Consider the following 22849-nt stretch of genomic DNA (forward strand, 5'->3'; position numbering starts at 1 on the left):
TGAGGGGAAACCTCATCACCTTCTGCAGCTTCCTCACAAGGGGAGGAGGAAGAGCAGGCACTGGCTCTTTCTTCTTTCTATTGACCAATGATAGGACCTGAGGAAATGGCAGGAAGATGTGCCAGGGGTTAGGTTGGACATTAGGAAAAGGTTCTTCCCCCAGAGGGTGGTGGAGCACTGGAACAGCTCCCTAGGGAAGCAGTCAAAGCATCAAGCCTGACAATATTCTAGAAGCATTTGGCCAACACCCTCAGACACACAGTGTGAATGTTGGGGTTGTCCTGTGCTGGGACAGGAGTTGGACTAAATGATGCCTGTGTCCCCCTTCCAACTCAGGTCATATGATCTTTGATATCAGTGATACTAGGAGAGCCTTGGGATGATGTCAGTTCACAGCAACTGGAACTGTTTCCAGCAGCTTGTACATACCCTGCTGTTAGGCTTTTGGAAAAAGGAAGGCAGGAGGGCGAGTTCATCACACGTACAGCTGGACCGGGGACAGCACATAACAGTAATGCTCTTATCCAGGTTTATTTTTCATTAATACAGCCCCTGGTTGCTAAAAAGACATCTATTTAAGAACATACAACACTAAAAATTAAGCAAAAGACTGTTAAAATCGACACTGGCTAAAATATCCCTCAGCTCTAATTACAATGTATGAAAAATGTAGAATAAAGAACACAGACAAAAAGGGATACAAAATAAATTAATATCTAGAAGGGCCAAGTAAAAAACTCTCCCTGAATATTTATTTCATTTAATATTTAAAAACCTTAGTCTAAAAGAGAGAGAAGGAAATGTAAATAAATTGCTCTGTCATCAACATGATCCATGTAACTTCTGTCCTTGATCCTTGGTTTGATCACAGTCACGATGCGCTTGAGACTGCCAGTTTTTTCAGATGGTCCATGAATACCTGGAGACTGACGTCATCTGTTAGGATTGGAGCTCCAGATTCCTGCACAGAAATAAAGAAACAATGAGCCTGAAATAGTGGTGTTAACACTGGGGACCAAATGAACGCAGACCAGATGTCAGCACTCTGAACTAAGTGCCTGCTGCATCAAACACTGACGGGATCTTGTAGTGCAATCTCACTGGGAATTCTGTTGCCCAAGGCTCTGAACAATCAAGGTACAGAAGGAGGCTATCAAAGCCTACTATTCTCAGATCAGTTCAATCTCTGCATATCCATACGCTGGTGACTTTTTTCACAAATACAGAATCACAGAACGGTTTGGGTTGGAAAGGACCTTAAAAAACATGCAGTTTCAACCCCCCTGCCATGGGCAGGGACGCCTTCCACTGCATCAGACTGCTCAAAGCCCCATCCAAACTGGCCTTGAACATCTCGAGGGATGGGGCAGCCACGAGTTCTCTCGGAAACCTAGGTCAGTGCCTCAACACCCTCAATGGAAAACGTTTGTTCTTAAGATCTCATCTCAATCTCCCCTCTTTCCCCCTCATCCTATCCTATCCCTGCAATTCCTGATGAAAAGCCCCTCCCCAGATTTCCTGTAGGCCTCCTTCCTTGCTGGAAGGCTACTAGAAGGGCTCCCCAGAGCCTTCTTTTCTCTAGGCTGAACAACCCAAACTCTCTCCACCTATCCTTGTACAGGAGGTGCTCCAACCCTCAGATAATCTTTGTGGCCTCCTACTAACTACACTGTAGTAAGAGTTTTAAAACTCTTACAGGGAAGGGTGAAGATGAATTTCCACATCAGGTCATCTGCAATCTGTAAGAGCATATTTTACATCAAATTTGCCGTTTCCACAGAAAATCCTGCAGCTCTGCCTGTGCCCCACGTGTAGCTGGGATACAGAAAGGGAGATTAAAGGGGGAAAGCACTCCTTGTGGGGACCTCATCTGATGCCATCAAGCTGCTGCCACATAGAGCTGTTGTGGCAGCACCTTTATTTGGACAGCCATTCCTTGTGTCCATGAAGAAAAATCTCCAGAGTCAACTGGATTTTGCTGAAAAATTTGGAGGGATCAGTGTGAGAACAAGAGTTCAGTCATCCAGACTTGAAAACTCTGTTCTGATCACCTCATCATGCAGTGCTCCCACCAGCACTGTTTATCTTCTCAACATCCATGGACTTGATAAGCCAGTTGAATAAAAACCTGACCAGTCTAAGCTTTAGAGACAAATCTAATAAATCAGTTGTCTCTTAAAATGATACAGTTATTGCAGTCTTGGATGGTAATTCCATGACCAGATCCTTGGACACATAGAAATAACCTCGTTTCCTTGCACTGCAGAACACTAAGATCTTCAAAACAGTCGCATATGTCTGCAAAATGCTCTTTGGTAAGAAAGTGAGGACAAATCTAACCACCTCACAGCTCGGCCATGTGGTGAAACAGGATGGCTGCAACAAAGACAAATGCATACATTTTATAGTATTGCCAAAAATCAGCAGCTCTTCCCTGCTTACCTGTCCCCACGCATAGAGGTTATTGTGGGTCTGAGAAGGGTTCACTTTAGACAAGAGGAACCGGGCCTGTTAAGACAGAACACAAAAGAAGTAGTTAAGTAAAATGTCAGTCTTAAGACTTGCTGCTGCCTCAGATACCCAACTAGCACTGTTCTGCTTTTGTAAGCAAGGTACTAATTAACTCCAACAGGTACAAGTCCAGGAACAGCCCTGCTCCTCAGACAACTCCTCTCCCAGGGGTCCAGAGTGCTCTGCTCCAGGAAGCGGCGCTCGCTTGGCAGGGCAGATCTGGTTCCATACAACATGGGGACATCACAGAATCATAGAATAGTTAGGGTTGGAAGGGACCTTAAAGATCATCTAGTTCCAAATCGCCTGCCAAGGGCAGGGACATCCCACTAAATCAGGCTGCCCAAGGCCCCATCCAACCCGGCCTTGAACACCTCCAGGGATGGGGCATTCACAACCTCCCTGAGCAACCTGTTCCAGTGTCTCACCACTCTCATAGTGAAGAAATTCTTCCTAATGTTCAACCTAAATCTGCCCTTCTCCAGTTTATACCCATTCCTCCTGGTCCTATACCCACAAGCCTTTACAAATAGCCCCTCTCCAGCTTTCGTGCAGGCCCCCTCGAGGTATTGAAAGGTGGTTATAAGATCTCCTCTGAGCCCAACTCTCTCAGCCTGTCCTCACATGGAAGGTGTTCCAGCCCTCCAATCATCTTTGTAGCCCTCCTCTGGACCCGTTCCAACAGCTCCATATCTTTCTTACACTGAGGATTCCAGAACTGGACACAGGAGTCCAAATGAGGTCTCACAAGAGAGGAACAGAGAGGCAGAATCACTTCCCTCGACCTGCTGGTCACGCTTCTTTTGATGCAGCCCAGGACACGGTTGGCCTTCTGGGCTGTGAGTGCACATTGCCGGCTCATGTCGAGCTTCTCATTGACCAGCACCCCCAAGTCCTTCTCTACAAAGCTGCTCTTAATCACGTCATCCCCCATTGTGTACTGAAATTGGGGACTGCCCCGACCCAGGTGCAGAACCTTACACCTAGCCTTGTTGAACCTCATGAGGTTCTGAGGCCCACTTCTCCAATCTGTCCAGGATCCTCTGGATGACATCCCATCCTTCTGGTGTGGCAACCACACCATTCAGTTTGGTGTCATCCGCAAACTTGCTGAGGGTGCACTCAATCTCGCTGTCAATATCATTGATAAAGGTATTGAACAGCACCGGTCCCAGTACGTACCCCTGAGGGACACCACTTGTCACAGATCGCCATCTGGACTTTGAGCCCCTGACCACTACTCTCTGAATACAATCATCCAACCAGTTTCTTATCCACCATATCATCCACCATCAAATCCATCTCTCTCCAATCGGTACATCACCAGTACCACCCCTCACACGCCCTGCTCAGTCAGCGGAGAACCAGTGTAACATGGTCACATCAGAAATTAGCACCAAATCTTTGGTTTGGAGCATCAGTTCTGGCCTCTTCAGTGTCAAAAACAAGCCAGACACGAGCACAGCATAACTGTGCTTCCAGAAAGTACAAAAATAAGAATTAATTTATATCCTCATTCAGTATCCAAGATTAAAGGAACAGATAGTCATCATTCAGCATAACAGTCCTAGAAAGCTAAATACACTCCCTGTCTTGGGTAAGTTTAGATATGTGGCCAAATAATTTCTTTCCCACCTCTTTGGGGAACAAAAAGATAATTAAAATCCTTTTTGGTTTTTCTTCCTCACCGTCAGATTTCAAAAGCATAATCAGCAAGTGACTGGCTTATTAGAAGACACTGTAAGAGCTCTGTACCGTGAAGAGCTAAATTACCACTGTATTTAATTCAAAACACTTCTAGCAAAGCAGAAAGACAGCCGCTTGCTCTGTTCAACAACAGAGAGTTTCTCGATAAAACTCCTTACCTGACTGCCCCCATGCTCTGTGTGGATGTAACGCGGCATGGGGAATCTAGTCTGCAAGATCTCCTGGGCATCATCCAGAGGGGCTTGCAGGAGGTGCTTGAAGTTTTCATATTCAGGCATGTCCTGGTAGCCAGCTTTCTGCCACTGTGCGATCGTCTATGGACGGGACAGGGAGGAAGTGAAAGGACAGCGGAGATGGCTGCAACCTCTCCTTTTTAACCTGCATGTCTTAAGGTAGCAGAACGTTATATGCACTGCTGCTCACAGAGGGCGGCAATGCTGTCCCTGCTCTGGCAATAATGCGGTTTAGCTCCTATCCTTGAGCTTAAGAACAGGTGATTCACACAAAAGCTGGTGGCAGTTTGTGCAGTGGAAGAGCACTTGGTTGAAAGTGATCTTCAAGCCTTTATGTTTCAGCTTGCACAAACACAAACCCAAAGCACTCTTAAATCACTGATGGTTTGAACCAGACTCGGTCTTACATTAAGCAGCTGTTGCCTTACAGTATTCCTGAAGTACCTAAGCAGTTGTTCTGTACTGGTGCACGTCACACAAGTTACTCTTTCTTTATCTACTTTCTACCCTGTTGCTCGGTGCCTTGCTCTGCCACAACAGGCAGAAACCATTTAAGGATACCCTGAGGATTTACCGTCATTGTTGACTGAACTGTTCAACTCTTGTTCATGTCATAGAATCATGGAATGGTTTGGGTTGGAAGGGATCTTAAAGCCCATCCAGTTCCAACCCCCCTGCCATGGGCAGGGACACTTCTCACTGCATCAGTTTGCTCAAAGCCTCAGCCAACCTGGCCCTGAACACCCCCAGGGATGGGGCATCCACCACTTCTCTGGGCAACCTGAGACAGTGCCTCACCACCCTCACAGGGGAAAAAAAAAAAACAAAAAAGTTTCTTCCTAATATCTAATCTAAATCTCCCTTCTTTCAGCTTCAAACCATTCCCCCTCATCCTATCCCTGCCCTCCCTGTCAATCAGTGGTCTCAAAGGGAACAAATCCTATGTGGAGTGAAGCCAGAGCTGCTAATGGAGCTGCCAAACTTCAAGCATTCTTATTAAATATCAGTGAAGTAGCTTAGTTCAAAAACAAAGGGAAGAGTTAAAATACCTCCCAAGAAGTTTCCACTGATAAGAATGTTTGACCATAAACCAATATGGGTTTGTTTCAACTACTCCAACCTGATGTCATGTTTAGGTAAAAGAAACTGCATGAGGGCCACTCCACAAGTAAGACTATAAAAGGGGGGGGGGGGGGGAAGCATGAAAGAACAGGGAAATTTCCAGAGAAAGAGGTGAAAATCCAGTTTCCTCTTCATCCCTTACACCATCAAAACTTGGTGAGGCATTTCTGTTACGCAGCTGCAGCAGCACACCACCCCCTGAAAAAGCCTGACAGGAATGAGATACAGACCTGAAGGTGCTGGAAAACCAAGGCTTTGCATATTGGTGTAAACCTGGATTTTAGAAACAGCCAGTTCCTAAGCACTTACCTCAGCCACAATGGAAGGAATATGTGAGCAGCTGCCAAAACCATCCGGGATTTAAAAGCAAAAACTGGAAATCAATTTCTAATCAATTTCTTTAAGAGCAGCAGTATTTCAGTGTCAAAACCCAGCAATCAAGCATGTCACATGTCTGAAAATTCAAACTGCAGCTCTGCCCTGCTTAGTTTCAAGTTTCTCTGCCTCTTTCTGGTTGTGGGAAGGGACCATCTTCACTACCAAACCAACAAGACAGCTATTCCTCACTGCAGAATTCATCCTCAGTGACTCCAGCAGGATGTTTTTGCTAAGTCAGGCTTTGTGATGACTGTACTACAACTGGCAGCACGTACACGATGTGACTGTGCCAGTGTGGACTTTGCCAGCAGCTCTTTTCACCTTAACAGCGATGCTGTCTGTATGCATGGCAGGAGGGAGGGAGTGCAAACAGAGAAAGAGAACGTATTTCACTGTACCTCACCAAGATAGATCACTATCTGGAAGAAAGTATCCATCAGTAGGATTCTGTCAGGAAGAATGCTGCTGCTATCCAAAAGCACTGGCTGCAGAAAACAAAGCAGAAAGTCAGGTGCCACTCAGAACAGTATCAACCTTCTTGGTCGGCCAAACAGCTTGCTCAGCCCTGCCCATGGAGACGTGAGTGCACCAAGAGCTGCTCCATCCACGCGGACACTTTGCAGAGCACAGCCAGCCTCCTCGGGCAGCACCACTGAATGGAACAGCAGGTATCAGCTACTGCGTGAAACACAGGACGGAGACAGCAATTTCTACTGCTCTCTAAGTTTAATCTGGAATAGTCTTGAACAAAAGGATCTCAAGAATAATGAAGAGAGAACTCTGGCAAATGCTGCCATTGTGGTTTCAAAATGTTACTCTGTAAAGCTTCTACATTTATTTCCTGCCAGACCCACTCCTTTCCAGGGAATCCATGTCTGCCTGCTGAATAATTGCACATGGTTTAACACTGCTGCATGAACAACTGCAAACAAGCAGCAGGTGGGAGATGATGACCTGGAAAGGCTGAGTTTTACTGACTTAAACAGCAAAAAAGCAGAAGTGCTACTGACAGCCACTATATTCACGGGATGCTGGGGGCTGGGGCTTTGGCAGGGAAAGTTGCTTTTTTTGGAGGGGTGGGAGCTGTTTTGGGGTTTTTTTTAATAAAATCTGTAAGCTTACTGAAAACATAATTCATATTTTAGATTGCTCCACTTCATCTTTTAAAAATTAAGTTGATTAAAATGTCTATACAAGGGCCTTTTTGCTGAAATAGTGTTAGTCTGACTGAATACTCGTTATTTTGGATTGATCCTATCAAAAAGAGACTCACCTCAGGAGGACCGTGGAAAGAATAAGCATAAAGGATGGGCTGGATCATAATGAGAGACTGAGTCAGATCTTGCCTAGCAAAGTGGTGACGGTAATAGGAAGATTCATCTGGACTGTTATTGAAGACCTGCAGGAATGGGGAGCGTCGCAGGTGGAACATGAACTGCACCAGAAAGATGAGGGAGAACAGACATCTCAGCAAGGTGGCAAAACTTCTGCACCCAAATCCAATATTTCTGAATAGCAAACTCTTTGAAAATAAGTTTGTCCCATATTAAACTCCTCGGAGTTCTTCCCTTATTACCAAATTAAAAACACCTATGTTCCTCCCATCTTGAATCTGATCAATGGTACAAGACATTTTATCATCACTCACTCACCCTTACACACTTTCCCATGGCTGTGAAAGTGAAGTTCTTACCTGGGGATACAAAGAAAACGATTCTGACAACCTGAAGGAGTTTGGATCATCTTTGTTGTATTGTCCAAACTTCTGACACTGTTGGAAGCAAAAAGAACACTTTGGTTATCTCTCTCTTTTCTCTTCTTTGTTCTTTCTTAAGGGTGTTCTTTTGGTTGTTTTTAAATAGAGCAATCAAGGAGTAGAAGTGACAATACAAAGCATTATAACATATACGTTTCTTTAAATCAATGGTTTCTGTATCTTACTGGAATGAGAATGATTATTCAACCTATTTATCTATTTTTATACATCACAGAATGTCCTGAGTTGGAAGTGACTCACAATGACCATCAAGCCCAACTCCTGTCCCTGCACAGGACAACCCCAACATTCACACCGTGTGTCTGAGGACACGGGCCAAATGCTTCTGGAATATTGTCAGGCTTGGAGCTGTGACTGCTTTCCTGGGGAGCCTGTTACAGTGCTCTACCACCCTCTGGGTGACGAACCTTCCTAACATCCAACCTAACCCACCCCTGGCACATCTTCCTTCTCTTGGGTCCTAGATTTGAAATTATCTAAGAATAAAAGAAAGAGTGCTTCTAGTACTACCCATTTGTTTCCACTAAATTAGGGATAGTACATTATACTTTGCACACTGAAACACTTCTGCTGCAACTCTGCTTCTTTCCAGAGCAGCAGCAGACCAGCATTTCAGGAAGTGCTTCACTGCAAATAAGCAACATCAGTGGTTTTAGCAATTTAACTTCATTTGATATTGGCCCTGTTTTTCCCATGTCTGATGTGCCGTATCTGTTAGTATCGACTCCACATGGGTGTTTGGACAAAGCAAGGACTGATTTAGGCAAATCAGGCTTGTGAAATTCAAAGCAAGACAGTGGGAAGTTGCAGAAGTGATTGCCACCCCAAACTTGGCATCCGTGAGCCCACATCCAATCTGTGTCCAATCTGGGGCGTTCCAGTGTGAGACAGACATGGGTACACTGGAGAAAGTTTGGCAGAGGCCACCAAGCTGGTCAGGGGCTGGAACACCTCATGCAGAGAGCCTGAAAAAGCAGGTTTTGTTCAGCCTGGTGAAGAGCAGGATCAGCGAGTCACATCACTGTCTACAGTTACATGACAGGCAGCTGGAGAAATGGATATTCCAGTGGGGGTCAGGGAAGAAAACTAAATCACAGTGACTGTGATCAAATGTTGGAACAGGTTGTCAAGAGAAACATCATATTTGGAGTTTTCAAAACTCAACAAGACCTGGAGCAACCTGGTCCAATTCCAAAGCTGGACCTGCTCCAAGCAGTGGGATTGAACCAGGGACCACCAGAGGTCCCTTCCCACCTGCATTATTCTGTGTTTCACCATCACTTCTTTAATCCCAGGTTTAAACTCTTCAGTGTGATAGTATGTTTACCTGCCCTGATCATAGTGGTTCTGAGCTATCGCGTACTACAACAACGTGACCATGATCAGAACCCAAATGAAGCAAGTCAATCTGGAAAAAGAACAGCGTTTTCATTCTGGAGGCTATCTTCACTATCACCAGGAATACACCCAACTGCAGTCTGCTTTTCTTACCAGTCTGATCAGCTGTCTGTCCAGCCATCTCAGAACATCTGGTCCCTCCTCAGATTCAGCTCTGTACACTCCCAGTCGTGCCATCAGCACAGCAGCCGCTTCCTGGTCAAACGCAGCTTCTATGTGCTGGAGCTGACTCTGTGCATCTGCCCAGCTACAGGGTTAGTAAAAGGTTAGCGCTGCATGCTTTCACCTCCAGCAAACCCAAACCAGATCAATCCTCCCTCTGCCAAGTACTCCGCAGCAAATGCATGCAACAAAAAGCTAGGAAAATTCCAGCACTGACTACAGCTCAAGTTTCTGCCAAAGCACAGGCACGAGATACTCACTTTCTGGCTATGGTGGTGACACGGATGCGTTTCTGTGTGCTGGAGTGTTGATACTGAGTGACAAACTGCACGGCTCCTCTGCCTCCCTGGGGTATCGGTGCATTGTGCTGCAAGGGAAACAAGATAGGCCTTCAAAACAGGCTGGATTTTCCATAGCGTTGTCTACTACAAGGTACTCCAGGGCATGAATTGAGCAATCACAGAATAAGTACAAGCTAAAGATGAACCAGAGAAAAGAGAATTGTCTGTTAGCATTGGTTTTCAGCAGTCCTCAGAGTTGCGTGGTGCTGGGCCCATTTAATATTGCACACGACACTTCCTCTGCTTGTCCCTTAAAGGATGGCAGCACCTTATCATTGCTATGGCAATGAGCAGAACAGCAGCACTAGGTCTGAGCAAAGGTCCTATGAGTCCACCATCCTAATTCCATCCATACCAACCTCTCAAAGCAGACAGACACACATGGGGAATAGAACTCCTTTGAAGTGGCCTCCCAGGCCTCCAGATGCCCGATGCTCAGAAACCTCCCCAGCCATAAGCGGCTTCTGAACCACTAAGTTACTACAACTTGAAAGACCAACTCTCCAAAATTTGAAGATATTTATACTTCTACTCTCCACAGCTCTAAGACAATTTCTCCCTTGTTAAATAAATACAATAGGAAGAAGACGAAGAAAGAATGCAGGTTCTGCATAGAACAAAAATATAATGAAATTTATTCTTATGAAAACAACCGCTAAGACTATTCCTTTGGCACAAAACACTTGGTTGTTTCACAGCCATCAATCTGCAACACAGCAAAACCCAGTGATGTCCTCTATTTACAAACAAGCACTTTGGTGTGTAAATAAGACAACAACAAATAAAGAGGAGACACAACTCACCTGATTTACCACTTCAAAGTAAATAGCCAGAGTTGTGGTGGGATCCAGACTACAAATTTTCCATTGAGATGTTCCTCCGATTCCAAGTTCCTGCATAGAATTAAAAAGAAAGCAGCATTTTTGTCTCCAGCAGGACATAAGCCAAGCTGATGTTAAATTTGTGTCAGAGGAACAAGTTAAAACAGCCCTTCTAGATTCCTCATCTTTCGGGGGTGTGAATGAAGTTTCTGAAGGACATGCACTTAAAAGAAAGCCTTGTGGGGCAAGAATTTACTCTAGTGAAAACTCTAGTTTTCTAGGGATGTTTCCAAATTTTTCTTCTCCTTGAAAACTCTAACATCCTAGCAGAGCTGTAGGTCTAGAAATAAACATTGTGCTGTTTATTTACTTCCTTATTGAAGATTTTTCCATGTCAGAAACTTACATTTTCAGAGACACAAGGCCCTTTAGCATTCAGGGAGATGCACGGTCCAATAGCTCCTGCAATTTTCAGCTCCCTGGAGGTCTAGAACACAGAACAAAAACATTGTGTGTTTGTTCATTTGGTTTTTAAAATCAAGTCTGTCAAACAGAATACACACAGAGTAAATCAGTCACTCAGCTTCGATCCAGTGATGCGTACACGTGGCTGTCAGGGAAAGCATCTCTGAGTGCTTCCCAGATCACCTACTGCTACAAATAGGAAGAGAATCTATGTAGTCACACAATAATAATGAAGATATGTTTGTAACGACCACAAGACAGCAGGAAATGTTCCTTGCTGAATGAGGAGAGGCTGAGCTCAGCTGCTTATTTTAAAAACCAAAACCAAACGAACAAAAAAAACAACACAAATCCAACCACAAATTGAATAAGCTTTCAAACAAAAAACCCTCTGCTCCCTCCAGTGTGGTGCTTCTCCCAGAGCAGGCACCATGGCTGACCTTGAATGTGTAGAATTTTCTACACCCCAGAAACTTAATCGACTTTTGAATGAACAGTACTTATATTTTCCAGTTAATGTTATCCAATCAACTAATTTCTCACCTTGACATCCAAACTTGCACCAAAAGCCATCCGAAACTCCCCGTTGAACCCTTTGTTAAATACCCGCTGGAAGGTCTGCTTGAAGAGAGAAGTGTTGAAGGAGTCTCCCATCACCATGTGTCCTCTGGGAAAGAAAAAAACGATACATAAGGGAACTGAAGCAACTGGGAGCTGGAAGTAAAGCCAAAAGATACATCCCTCCAACTCTCATGCACGCAAACACTTGCAGAAACTGCTTTAAAGCATACCTTTCATAGGTAGAATTCACGTCAGGGAAAGCAGATACCTTCCCCAAAGCCAGACAAGTTAGTGCTCCAGCTTTCCCAGCTTGGTTTCTCAATTACACTTCTTGCCATCCCTTTAGCTGCCTTAAAAATGCTCATGTTCCATTAGTTAGAAAAGAGCTTTGCTGAGCCTGCTTCCCCTGAGCAGGGCTGGATGCACGCTGGAACCACCCATGCCACAGACAGGATAGCTGTACCACTGGGGCATAAGGACAGATGCATGGATCTATGCTGTGCCTCCCTTGAGAAACCCAGGCCTGACTGGACGAAGCCTAGCAAAGCAACCAAAGGCTTAAAAAAGAAATCTCTCTCCTCTGCTTAATGAGTATTTCCCGATTATTTATTATACAAATACCTTGCATTTGCTCAACCATCCTTTGACGCCCTGGACACAGCAGATTTTAAATGATCAATAAGACACACAAGTCCCCAAAAGGCTCACTTTTAGCACACAGTTTTACTTAGAGACCATAAGGTTTTCAGCAATACAGAACACAGACATTTATCTCTCAGAGATGTCGCTCAAAACTAAATCCAGGGAAGCCAAGAATCCCTGGAGAAAGTGCAAGTGAGCTGTTAAGCAAAGAAAATCTGGCCCATACAGGGAAATCTTCTACCCAACATGCCTGACACACTGCTCTTCGGATGACACTTAAGCTATGCACACATCATAAAGCACAGCAGCTCTGTCCCATCATTTCTGGAAGGGATACTTGCTTTCTCCCAAGGAGGTAGAAGGCATATGCAAAAGCCATGTTGCACGATGCTTTAGAATACCTTTCTCAAAGCAGGTCATCGAGTTTTCTACCAGCAGTGCTAATTCACATGCTGGTTTGGGACTTCAGGAATGTAGACTGTGACCAGGGGGGTTTGCCATGTAATTCCTGGCAAATTCAAACCACAATTTAGAATAGAATGACAAACATCTCATTCTTTTGTCCTGTCAGCAAATTTAACTGCTTTCTGAACCGTACTCCCCCTCAAAAAAAGATAAAATGCAGGTGCTAACTGTGCTCTCCTGCTACAGACATACCCAGTGAGGTTTGCACAACATTTCATCTCCAGCAGTCCGGTCTGATCCAGGGCGCAGGCGTAGATGTCGATGCAGTGCCCGTTGGCTGCAGTGCGATTAGCCAGAGCCTCATAGTGCTGGGGAAAACACACACAGTGTTTAGGATGCCACAATGGGCGATGTTTCTACTGCTCTCCAGCTGAGACAAACACGTGAAACACAAGGTAAATGAAGCAATTACCAGTGCTGTAATAACTAAACACCTCTGACTGTGCGGTTGGAGTGCACTTCTCTCCTAGGCTATTTGCACTTCAATGAGCCTGAGTTGCATGTCACAGACAGAGAGCACGAATTGCACGGGATCTCTGTCTGTGATAACTTAGACAACCCAAAGGTTCCCAGGTGACAGTTCGGAGAACAGATCTCATACTGCTTTCTCTAAGCCGACAGGCACATTTCATGTCTGACACTTTTACCATTTCAACTGTTGTTTCATACATCAAGAAGACAAAGTAGGCTTTGTGGAAGTGACCAATTCTTGGAAGACCTGTTTTCTCCTCCCCAGGAGATACAAATGATGTTGATGACCCAACTCGGCACCCACCATCAGCTAAGAAACAACACTAAAATACTCTCTCTGAGAAGGCACAAGACTGTGCAGGAGAATTAAGGAGGAGGGAGGCTTTTTTACCCTTCTCGTAACCATTCTCACAATTTAATGTACACAAAAGCTCAGGCACTTTAAGGATAACAATGCAAATATCTGGACACACTGTTCCCACATGCAGAGAACTGAGTGTGTTTGTTCCCTGGGGAAGGACACTGGGCAGCTGTCAGCATAACAGTTTACATATGTTTGAGTTGTGTCCTTCTCCCTCATTTAGTGTTCCAACATGCCACCTACTTTGGTGGCCTTCTTCATGAACCTTGCGTTGTCCTTCTCTATGTCATGCCAAGAACGGATCGGTGTTTTCAGTTCATCTCCTACCACCATGCCTGGGCCTTGTGTTGGTGGGCCACCTGTAAACAGCATTATTCTGGCCCCAGTGTTTGGAAACGTGCCCTAAAATAAAAGCAAAGACTCATATCAGAGAGAGAGAGAGAGAGGAAAATAAAAAAGGGAGGAGCAGGGGAAGTCAGACTGATTAAATGGCAATGCTGCTTTCTTTAGAGAAGCATCTGCACATGTTTCTGCAATGTCATTAGGGATCTGTCTCTGCAGAAGCCACCCTGACAAATAGCGATGCATTTCCTAACAGTATAGCACTCTCAAGTTTAGATTCAAGCTACGTCAAGTTGCAAAACAGGAAGCAGACAGTTTCTGTTCTTCTTATATGTCATCGGCTTGCATGACATTCAACAAGGCCAAATGCCAGGTCCTGCACTTGCATCACAACAACCCCATGCAGCACTACAGGCTTGGGGAAGAGGGGCCGGAAAGTTGCATGATGGAAAAGACCTGGGGGTGCTGGTCGACAGCAACTGAACATGAGCCAGCAGTGTGCCCAGGTGGCCAAGTAGGCCAACTGCATCATTTTGGGTCAGAAATGGTGTGGCCAGCAGGAGTAGAGAAGGTATCATCTCCCTGTGCTTAGCACTGGTGAGGCTGCACCTCAAATCCTGTGTTCATGTTTGGGTCCCTTGCTCCAAGAAGGACATTGAGGGGCTGGAGCTTGTCCAGAGGAGGGGAATGGAGCTGGAGCACAGGGGTTACGGGAGTGGCTGAGGCACTTTGGACTGTTTAGTCTTGAGAAAAGGAGGCAGAGGGGAGACCTCATCACTCTCTACAACTAGCTGAAAGGAGGTTGTAGTGAGGTGGGTGTTGGTCTTCTTTCCCAAGTAGCAAGTGATAGGACAAGAGGAAACGGCCTCAAGCTGTGCCAGTGGAGGTTCGGACTGGATAGGAGGAAAAATTTCTTTACTGAAACAGTGGTGAAGCACTGGAACAGGCTGCCCAGGGAAGTGGTGGAGTCTCCATCCCTGGAGATGTTCAAAAAGCATGTAGATGTGGCACTTCGGGACATGGTTTAGGAGGCACAGTGGTGTTGGGCTGATGTTTGGACTGGATGATCTTAGAGGTGTTTTCAAACCTCAATGATCCTATGATTCTATGATCTTGTATGACCCTTAGATAAACTCAGTGCACACTATCACTTCCACATGGCAACACAGAAGAATCAAGAGACCTTTAAACACCTGCCTTACATCTAAGTTTTACCTCTTAGATGCAAACTCCCAGCTCACTCTATGCCAGCTGCTGCTAATTCATGTTGAATGTCAGCAGAGACAAACTGCACCTCTACAGCATAACTGGGCCAAAGACTAAGCTGGGTGGACACCCATATATCTCTCAGCTAAGATTGCCAGGTGCTTTCTTTGACCAGCTCATCTCAAACAACAATGCTAAGAATACCTCCAATAAGCCAACAGCAATTGAAAGAGCTACTCCAGTGGAACGTAAAGGCCTCTTTCCCTGGGTCACTGGCCATGGGTCCCTTTGCAGTTCTCCAAGCAGATCTGTTAAATTCATGTCAATCTTATGCACTGGCTGCAGAAACCTGCAAAAAGAAAGTGTCTCTTTGTTCCTGGCACATATAAATTGCACTGAGATAATTATCAGAAGCAAAAAGTCACACAGCATATTCCTTCCTACATCCAAACTTTCCAAGATAACAGGCCTGTGTGAAATAAAAAAGTTTGATCAAAGCAAGGCATCAGGAACTGACAGGAAGACAAAGTCACAGGATAGGATATAACTTCATATAACTTCAATGGTGATTTAGTTTACCAAAACGCACAAATGCTGCCACTGAGAGAGAGAAAACTGTATTCAACAGAGGCAAGTATGGCTTTACTGGTCCAGGTCACTGCTTGCCTGTCAATCCTGTTTTGGAGGGGCTGGGTCAGTCATAGGAGGTAGTGTGTAGGACGCCACATTGGATGGGGCTTTGAGCAACCTGATCCAGTGGAAGGTGTCCCTGCCCATGGCAGGGGTGTTTGGAACTGGATGGGCTTTAAGGTCTCTTCTGACCCAAACCACTTTAGGATTCTATGATCGTTACAGACAGAGCAGACCCCCCAAGAGCTGGTCAAACACAGGGCCTGACTTCAAACAAATCCTAAGCAACAGGCTTTCCGCAGACAGCTACTCTGTTTTTCAAGCAGAAATCTAGCCTGGATGGCAATCATACTCTGGCAACTGCAAAACCAAGGTATTCCAGAAGTCTAATGCACTGCCTTCTGCTCAAATAAATCACATCTACACATATCACTCAATGCAGGAGAACAGTTGTGACAATACCACTTAAATCTCACAAAGACTCCTCTTGGGAAACCCCGATTTAGAAACAGGGCATAAAACATCTGCCTTGCTCTTCTGCTGAGCTGCTGCCACTTACCTGCTAGAAATAACAGGTTGCTCTGGAGTTTGAAGAGGTCTTCCAGGTTGAATGGGGACAGCTGGCCTTGAAAGCCCAAGCATATCCTACAGAACAGTAAAGAGGAAGCACAGATGTCCTATTCAAACAATAAATGTTTTGTTTCCTGTCACGTGATATACCCCAAAGCCGGCAACACTGTAGCATCAAATACATTAAAATCTGTGAAAGATTAATCTTTGAACTGCCATTAGGAATGGATCAGTCCATTATGGAAGACACCCAAACTCTTGTACAAGCTTCCATGGAATTTACGAAGGCAAAAAGACAGGATGGGTATTGGGGAATACAAGAAAGCTGGGAGGGGGTTTTTATCAGGGAGTGCAGGGACAGGATAAGGGGGAGCAGTTTTAAGTTGAAAAAGTGGAGATTTAGATGCGGCATTTGGAAGAAATGTTTTCCTTTAAGGATGGTGAGGCATTGGCACAGGTTGCCAGCTGGGGCTGCCCAACCTGTGGAGGTGTTCAAGGCCAAGTCAGATGGAGCTTAGAGTAACCTGATGCAGTGGGAGGTGTCCCTGCTCATGGCAGGGGGCTTTGGAACTGGATGATCTTTAAGGTCTCTTCCAACCTAAACCATTCTATGATTCTATGATACTGGGAGGGAAACAGGCTAACACTTAGGAGCACTAAACCCTCCTTCCTACCCAAGAGCCGAGAGCTTGAAAGAACAGCAGTGGTGCCAATGGAGCTAATGGGAACAAGCCACTGCCCTGAGACAGCAGGACTTACCTGTATCTGCTTAGCTGTCAGGTCCTTTGTGCCCCTGAACACATAACTCTTGGAAATCCCTTCACAGCTCAGCTCATGAACCTGGACCATTCTGCCAAAAGTGATGAGCCCCACCAGAGCATCAGCAGGCAGCAGACTTAGGGACATCTGGAGGGACTCTTTCAATGCCTGCAAGTCCTCCTCTTCCAAGCATGTGTCGACAACATAAAGGAAGATCAACGGCGTCTGCGGACCTCGCTGATGTGGGAAGAAATAGATTTACTAGGTGTGTGCATATGCCAAGAGACACTTTATAATGCCTCCAGCCAAGGAATAAAATGAGCCCTACCTGACGCACCCCGTAGAAATGTTATTTATTTGTGTTACCTTGAGTAAATCTAACACATACATAAGCCATCACAAGCAAGACAATTCTGGGGGCTTCAAACTTGCCCATGATTCCTTTACCTGCACTATATATTCAATTGTTGAAAACTGCGGCATAAGCTCTGCTGGCTGATTGACTTCAGATATGCCTGCATATGCCGGAGGGAACTGAAAAAGAGAACAAGAAATTAGGACAAAGAACTTGCGGGACAGAAATGTAGGGCGCCACTCTGCAGTGCAGAGGCTTCCTTGCTTCCTGATGTGGTTATTCAACTGTATTTACTACCACTGCACCAACCTGATTAATTCATGACAAGAGACCCACCCTGCTTTTTTCCTAAGTGCAGACAAGTGGCCAGCAGTATGGAGGGCTGCTCAATCCAGTGTAAATAAAACGTAGGACTAAAGCATGCATTAGCTGAAATTCATTCTGCCACACAGCAAAATTCTACTCAAATCTAATTGATTTCATACTCAGCAAGAACAGTAAACATCTACTGCATAAAACACAGTGGAAACACATGGGGCAAAATAACCATTTTATCACTTTCTCATGCCCCGCATTCTGGCAAAATCACTGGCAAAACTGAACTCAAAACAGGTAAAACAGACCCATTAATAAGTATTCTGGCCTGGGCTCAGCAAGAGAAAAAGGCCCATCTAGAAAAGTGGAATTCTTGCTTAAATCATTTGCTAGGGAGGCCATCAAAAAAATGTGCACTGAAAAGATGGAAGCTCTAATGCTTTTTCCAGCTTACCTGATTTCTCTGGAAACAGAAGTTACAAGCCCACAGTTTGGCCCGAAAGTCAACTTGGCTGCAAAGGAAAGAAGAGGTGTCAGTATAACCACAGGAACAACCTTACATGAATGCTTCACAATTATCTGTGCTGGTTCTTCTGAGGGAGAAACACAGCATCAGGCACTCCAACTGGAACGTCAAGAGTTTTAAGGAGTTGCATTCTTATGCTGTTGCCAGGAAGTCCACTAGCTCGCCCAGCTCTGCCACTTCCAGCCTGACAGACCACTGATGCTCTCCAGAGCTTAGCTTTTGGCAGACAAAGACTTGGGTTTAATAATTTTTTCACTGCACTTGGGCTTATCTCAGTCATCTTTTGTTTGTGCAGCTGTAGCACGCAAGCGCTCCAGTGACAGAGCAAGAACCGTTCACCCAGATCCTGCACAAACATCAAGCAAACAGGCTGTTCCCTGCCCCAAGGCATTTAGTCTTAAGTTTCACTATTCACCACAGAACTCTCTGGGATATAAGACGACTGCACATCTCATAGAATGGTTTGGGCTGGAAGGGACCATAAAGCCCATCCAGTTCAAACATTTCTTCCTAATACCTCATCTAAATCTCCCTTCTTTCCCCCTCATCCTATCCCTGCACTCCCCCCATAAAGGGCCCCTCCCCACCTTTCCTGTAGCCCCTTTTAAGTACTGGAAGGCTGCTAGAAGGTCTCCTCGGAGCATTCTCTTCTCCAGGCTGAACAACTACAACTCTCTCAGCCTGTCCTCAGACGGAAGATGCTCCAGCCTCATCCTGACTCACTGTAACAGATGCATGTCCTTCCCGTGCTGAGGACTCCAGAACTGAATGCAGGGCTCCAGGTAAGGTCTCACGAGAGCAGAGCTGAGAGGCAGAATCCCATCCCTCGACCTGCTGATCACACTGCTTTGAATGCACCCCAGGATACATACAGTTGGCTTCCATGCCATCTCTGCCTCTATAGCCTCCTCAAAGGTAATCCTCTTTCCTCTGCACCTCTGGTAATGGGCTCAACATATCAACATATGTGGGATATTCAATTTACCTCACTAGGCATGCATGGACTTCAATAAATCCACTACATCTAAATGTAAGAGGTTGACAGGCACCAGGCAGAAAAAAGGAGGTATAAGGAAGCAGTGAAATTCAGGTAAAAATGAGGTAGTACGTGCCTCTCCTAACATCCCCAGCCAAGAAATTCATACCAGAGTGGGTTGAGCACCGCTTTGCAAGTGGGCCTGCTACAAAGCACTGGCTCATACTGCACAGGCGGCAGGTCCAGACGCTCCTTCAGTGGCGTCAGAAGACAGGCCAGGGGGACAACCATCCTTGTGGCCTCCAGCCTGCTGGAGGGCCACACGTTCCAACTGAAGCGCACTCCATCACGCTCCTCATTTTGCTGGATGAACTCCAGGTAGGTTGCCATGGGACTGCAGAAGCTCTGAAAGGACATAAGCAACACACATTCAGGCACCAGTCACCTGCTTGGACAGCAGTCCTGCAAAGGAGATCAGCGCTTAAGCACAGAAGGCAAAAGACACTACAGGACAAAGCCAATACATTATAATTACTTAATCCCATTATCAAATGAACCACATGAGTACATGAATAATTTCTCTCCAACGTTCTCATCAACTTCCCAGACAATTAAAACCCTACCAAATCCAATGAGGAAAGGAGGAAATCTGACACTCAAAGCCAGAATGCAAGGTTGTTTGTTGTGATCCACGTGTAATATCCCAGTACCCACTCAGCCTCAGGCTGGCCTCACGGAAGCATAGAATGGGTTTGGTCAAAAGAGACCTTCAAGATGATCGAGTCAACCATCGATCCAGCCCTGCCAAGTCCGCCACCAGGCCATGTCCATAAGTACAACATCTACTCATCTTTTAAACACCTCCAGGGATGGTGACTCCACTACCTCCCTGGGCAGCCTGTTCCAATGCTTGACAACACTTTCAGTAAAGAAATTCCTCTTAATATCCAACCTAAACCTTCCCTGGCACAACTTGAGGCCATTTCCTCCCATCACCTGTTACTTGGGAGAAGAGACCAGCATCCACCTCGCTACAACCTCCTTTCAGGCAGTTGTAGAGAGCAATAAGGTTTCCCCTCAGCCTCCTTCTCTCCAGACTAAACAATCACAGCTCCCTCAGCTGCTCTTCATAAGGCTTGCCCTCTAAACCCTTCACCAGCAAGGCAGTCAGTAAAGGAAAACAGGTCAGATCTGCAACACATCCTGAAGCCTTAAGCTAAAACCTTGGGGGTAGAAAAGGTGGCCAAGGCTGAAACAAAACCATTCATGACAAACATCATCTGGTTGCCAGCCTGCCCCACTTACACATAGAAAGAAGCACATGACAGAAGATCAAAAAGACATTTGGTGATTTTATACACCCTCTGTGAACAGCACCATGTCCCACTCCCAGAAAGGGAAGAACTGAGTCCAGCAGAATGCAGAAAAGAGAAAGATGTTCTGTTCAAGGAGGGATAATCTTCATGCACCAGAGAAGTAGCTTTCTGTATCACTTTGCTAAACTCTTCAGAGTAAGACAGGAACAAGCGCTTCCACTCCATCGTTACCTTTGATGTCTCCCAGAAAGGGAAGGGGAAGCCTACTGAAAAACTCACTCCTGGAATCCAGGCCACACACACCACAAAGCACTGGCAGCAACTCAAAGAGCCACAAGCAGCAGCACCATAACCAATGAACCCCACAGAGGTCCACCTGGAGCAGAGGCTCCAGTATTACCTAAATTCCTGGTTCTCACTGCAGGTGGGAGATTCAGGAGGGCCACACACATGAAAAATCAGAAGAATCACCTCCTCCAAAGGAGAAGTTCTTATGCAACGTTTCCCTACAAACCTCCAAAGTCCTTGCTGTTTCCTTTGTCCTTGCTATTAAGGACGTAACCAAGCTAGTGTTCATCAACACATTGATACCACAAATGGGTCTGCCAGGGTAAACATGGGAGCTGAGACTCCCTGTGAGAGATCCTGCACATCAGAATAGAAAGATAAATACCTGACATCCCAGGTATGCAGCACACCCACAGTGCAAATTCACTCCATGCTCCTCTAGCTGCAGCCGGGCAGCACTCCCCTGTTCTGGGCCAAGACCCTGTTGCCCAGCTAGGTTTGGCAGGGCCCGAGGCCCTGCTTTGGGGTCAGGACGACAAGAGGAGAGGTGCTCCCACCTCAAAGAGTGCTCTGTAGGGCCAGGTCAGGGCTGAGAACCTGTGCAATTGCCCAGCCCCTCCAGTCCCACAGTGACCTTCAAAGCCCAATCTGGCACTGGGGAAGTCACAGAACCCCTGTCCAGGCGAGAAAGGACCCTTCCAAAGCCCCAGTAGATGCCAGTTTCTATATAGGATCTGACAGACAGCACATCACTCGCTCACCCCCAGAAAACCCACAGGAGATACTGGTGCTTCCTCACATACAACAGAGAATGCCACAGACCTCCAGTCCTTCACCAGGAAAGGTATAGAGGACCCCATGGATTCCTAGCAAAGCCAGAGGAATCCCCTCTGACCCCCCGTGCTGCTAGTCCCCAGCACTACAACAGGGCAAAGCCCTGCACTGCTATGGGTGGCACTGTAGACCCTGCAGGGGACACGGATGACTCCAGCCTGACTCAAGGGACAACACTGGGCCCCTGTGCTGCTGACGATCCATATGTGAGCCCTTGCTCAGGGGACACCACTGACTCTTCCCAGTGCCCCCACAGGGGACACCACTGACTTCCTCATCCCCGCCCGGACCCCAGGGACACTTCATCCCCTCACAGGGGACCCCACAGACCCTTCATCCCTCCACAAGGGACCCCGGGGACCTCAAAGACCCCCTCGTCCCCTCTCAGGAGACTCCTCTAACCCCTCATCCCCTCTCACAGGGGACCCCATGGACCCCTCACCCTCCATCACAAGGGAATCCATGGACCCCTCACTGCCCTCTCACAGAAGACCCCATGGATTCTTCACTCCCTTCTCACAGGGAACCCCTCTTTCTGCTCACCCCGGGATCTCGTTGACCCCTCATCCCTTCAGAGGGGACCCCACAGACCCCCTCATTCATCCCCTCTCATAAGGCAACCCTTCAACCCCTCATCCCCCCTTCAAGGGAACACAGAGACCACACAGACGCCCTCATCCTCCCTCACCGGGATCCCTCTGACCTCTCATCTTCGCCCGTAGGGGACCCCACAAACCTCTCATCCCCCTTCACAGGGATCCCACGGACCCCTTATCCCCTCACAGGGGACATCTCGGACCCCTCATTCCCCCCTCGCCTAACCCCTCGCCTCACCTCACGGTCCCCTCGCCCTCCTCCCCACGACCCCCACCTGCACGCGCCACTCCCCTCCGTTCCGCCGCTCCTTCCCGGCAGGCCCCGCGCGCCCGGCAAGGCCAGCTCAGCGGTACCGCCTGCCCTCAGCCAAGATGGCGGCACCAGCACGCTCCGCCCTCCGCTGGCATCTTGGCTAAGGGCATGCTACGCGACTCTCTGAGGGCGGAAACGCGGTGAGCCCGTAACAAACATGGCGAGGCGGCTGCGGCGTCATGAGCGCCATCTTGATTAAGGGTGCAGGTGCTGCGTTGGTGAGGCTGTGAACGGGGTGGCGGTGTCTTCTTCCTGCACCAGCAGAGAGTGAGGAAAGAGGCTGGATCCACTAATAATGTAGACACTTTATAAAAAACAGAGTGGCCTCATCTTTTATAGGATCATAGAATCGTTTGGTTGCAAAAGGCCTTTGAGATCATCAAGCCCAGCCATATCTGTCCACTACTA

The 22849-nt window shown here is 46.6% G+C and overlaps 1 protein-coding gene across 2 annotated transcripts; it reads right to left on the reverse strand.

The window, feature by feature from the left end:
• Positions 1-519: 519 nt before the first annotated feature.
• SEC23B (SEC23 homolog B, COPII coat complex component) lies at positions 520-22534 on the reverse strand. 2 transcript variants are annotated; one of them, XM_009562537.2, is made up of 20 exons: positions 22404-22534; positions 19264-19499; positions 18047-18104; positions 17370-17456; positions 16923-17159; positions 16153-16238; positions 15168-15312; positions 13659-13817; positions 12776-12891; positions 11459-11582; positions 10857-10937; positions 10433-10522; positions 9549-9655; positions 9220-9373; positions 7645-7722; positions 7225-7386; positions 6350-6436; positions 4377-4532; positions 2443-2508; positions 520-961 (listed from the first exon to the last, which is right to left on the reverse strand). In XM_009562537.2, exons 2-20 carry the CDS (start codon positions 19482-19484, stop codon positions 872-874), a joined length of 2304 nt encoding a protein of 767 aa, XP_009560832.2. In that variant the 5' UTR covers positions 19485-19499; positions 22404-22534; the 3' UTR covers positions 520-871. The 2 variants fall into 2 exon arrangements, with proteins under 2 accessions (XP_009560832.2, XP_053918757.1); XM_054062782.1 differs by lacking the exon at positions 22404-22534 and adding an exon at positions 22367-22388.
• Positions 22535-22849: the final 315 nt, after the last annotated feature.

The sequence above is a fragment of the Cuculus canorus genome, chromosome 3, assembly GCF_017976375.1.
Source record: "Cuculus canorus isolate bCucCan1 chromosome 3, bCucCan1.pri, whole genome shotgun sequence".
In the NCBI taxonomy this organism is placed as follows: Eukaryota; Metazoa; Chordata; class Aves; order Cuculiformes; family Cuculidae; genus Cuculus; species Cuculus canorus.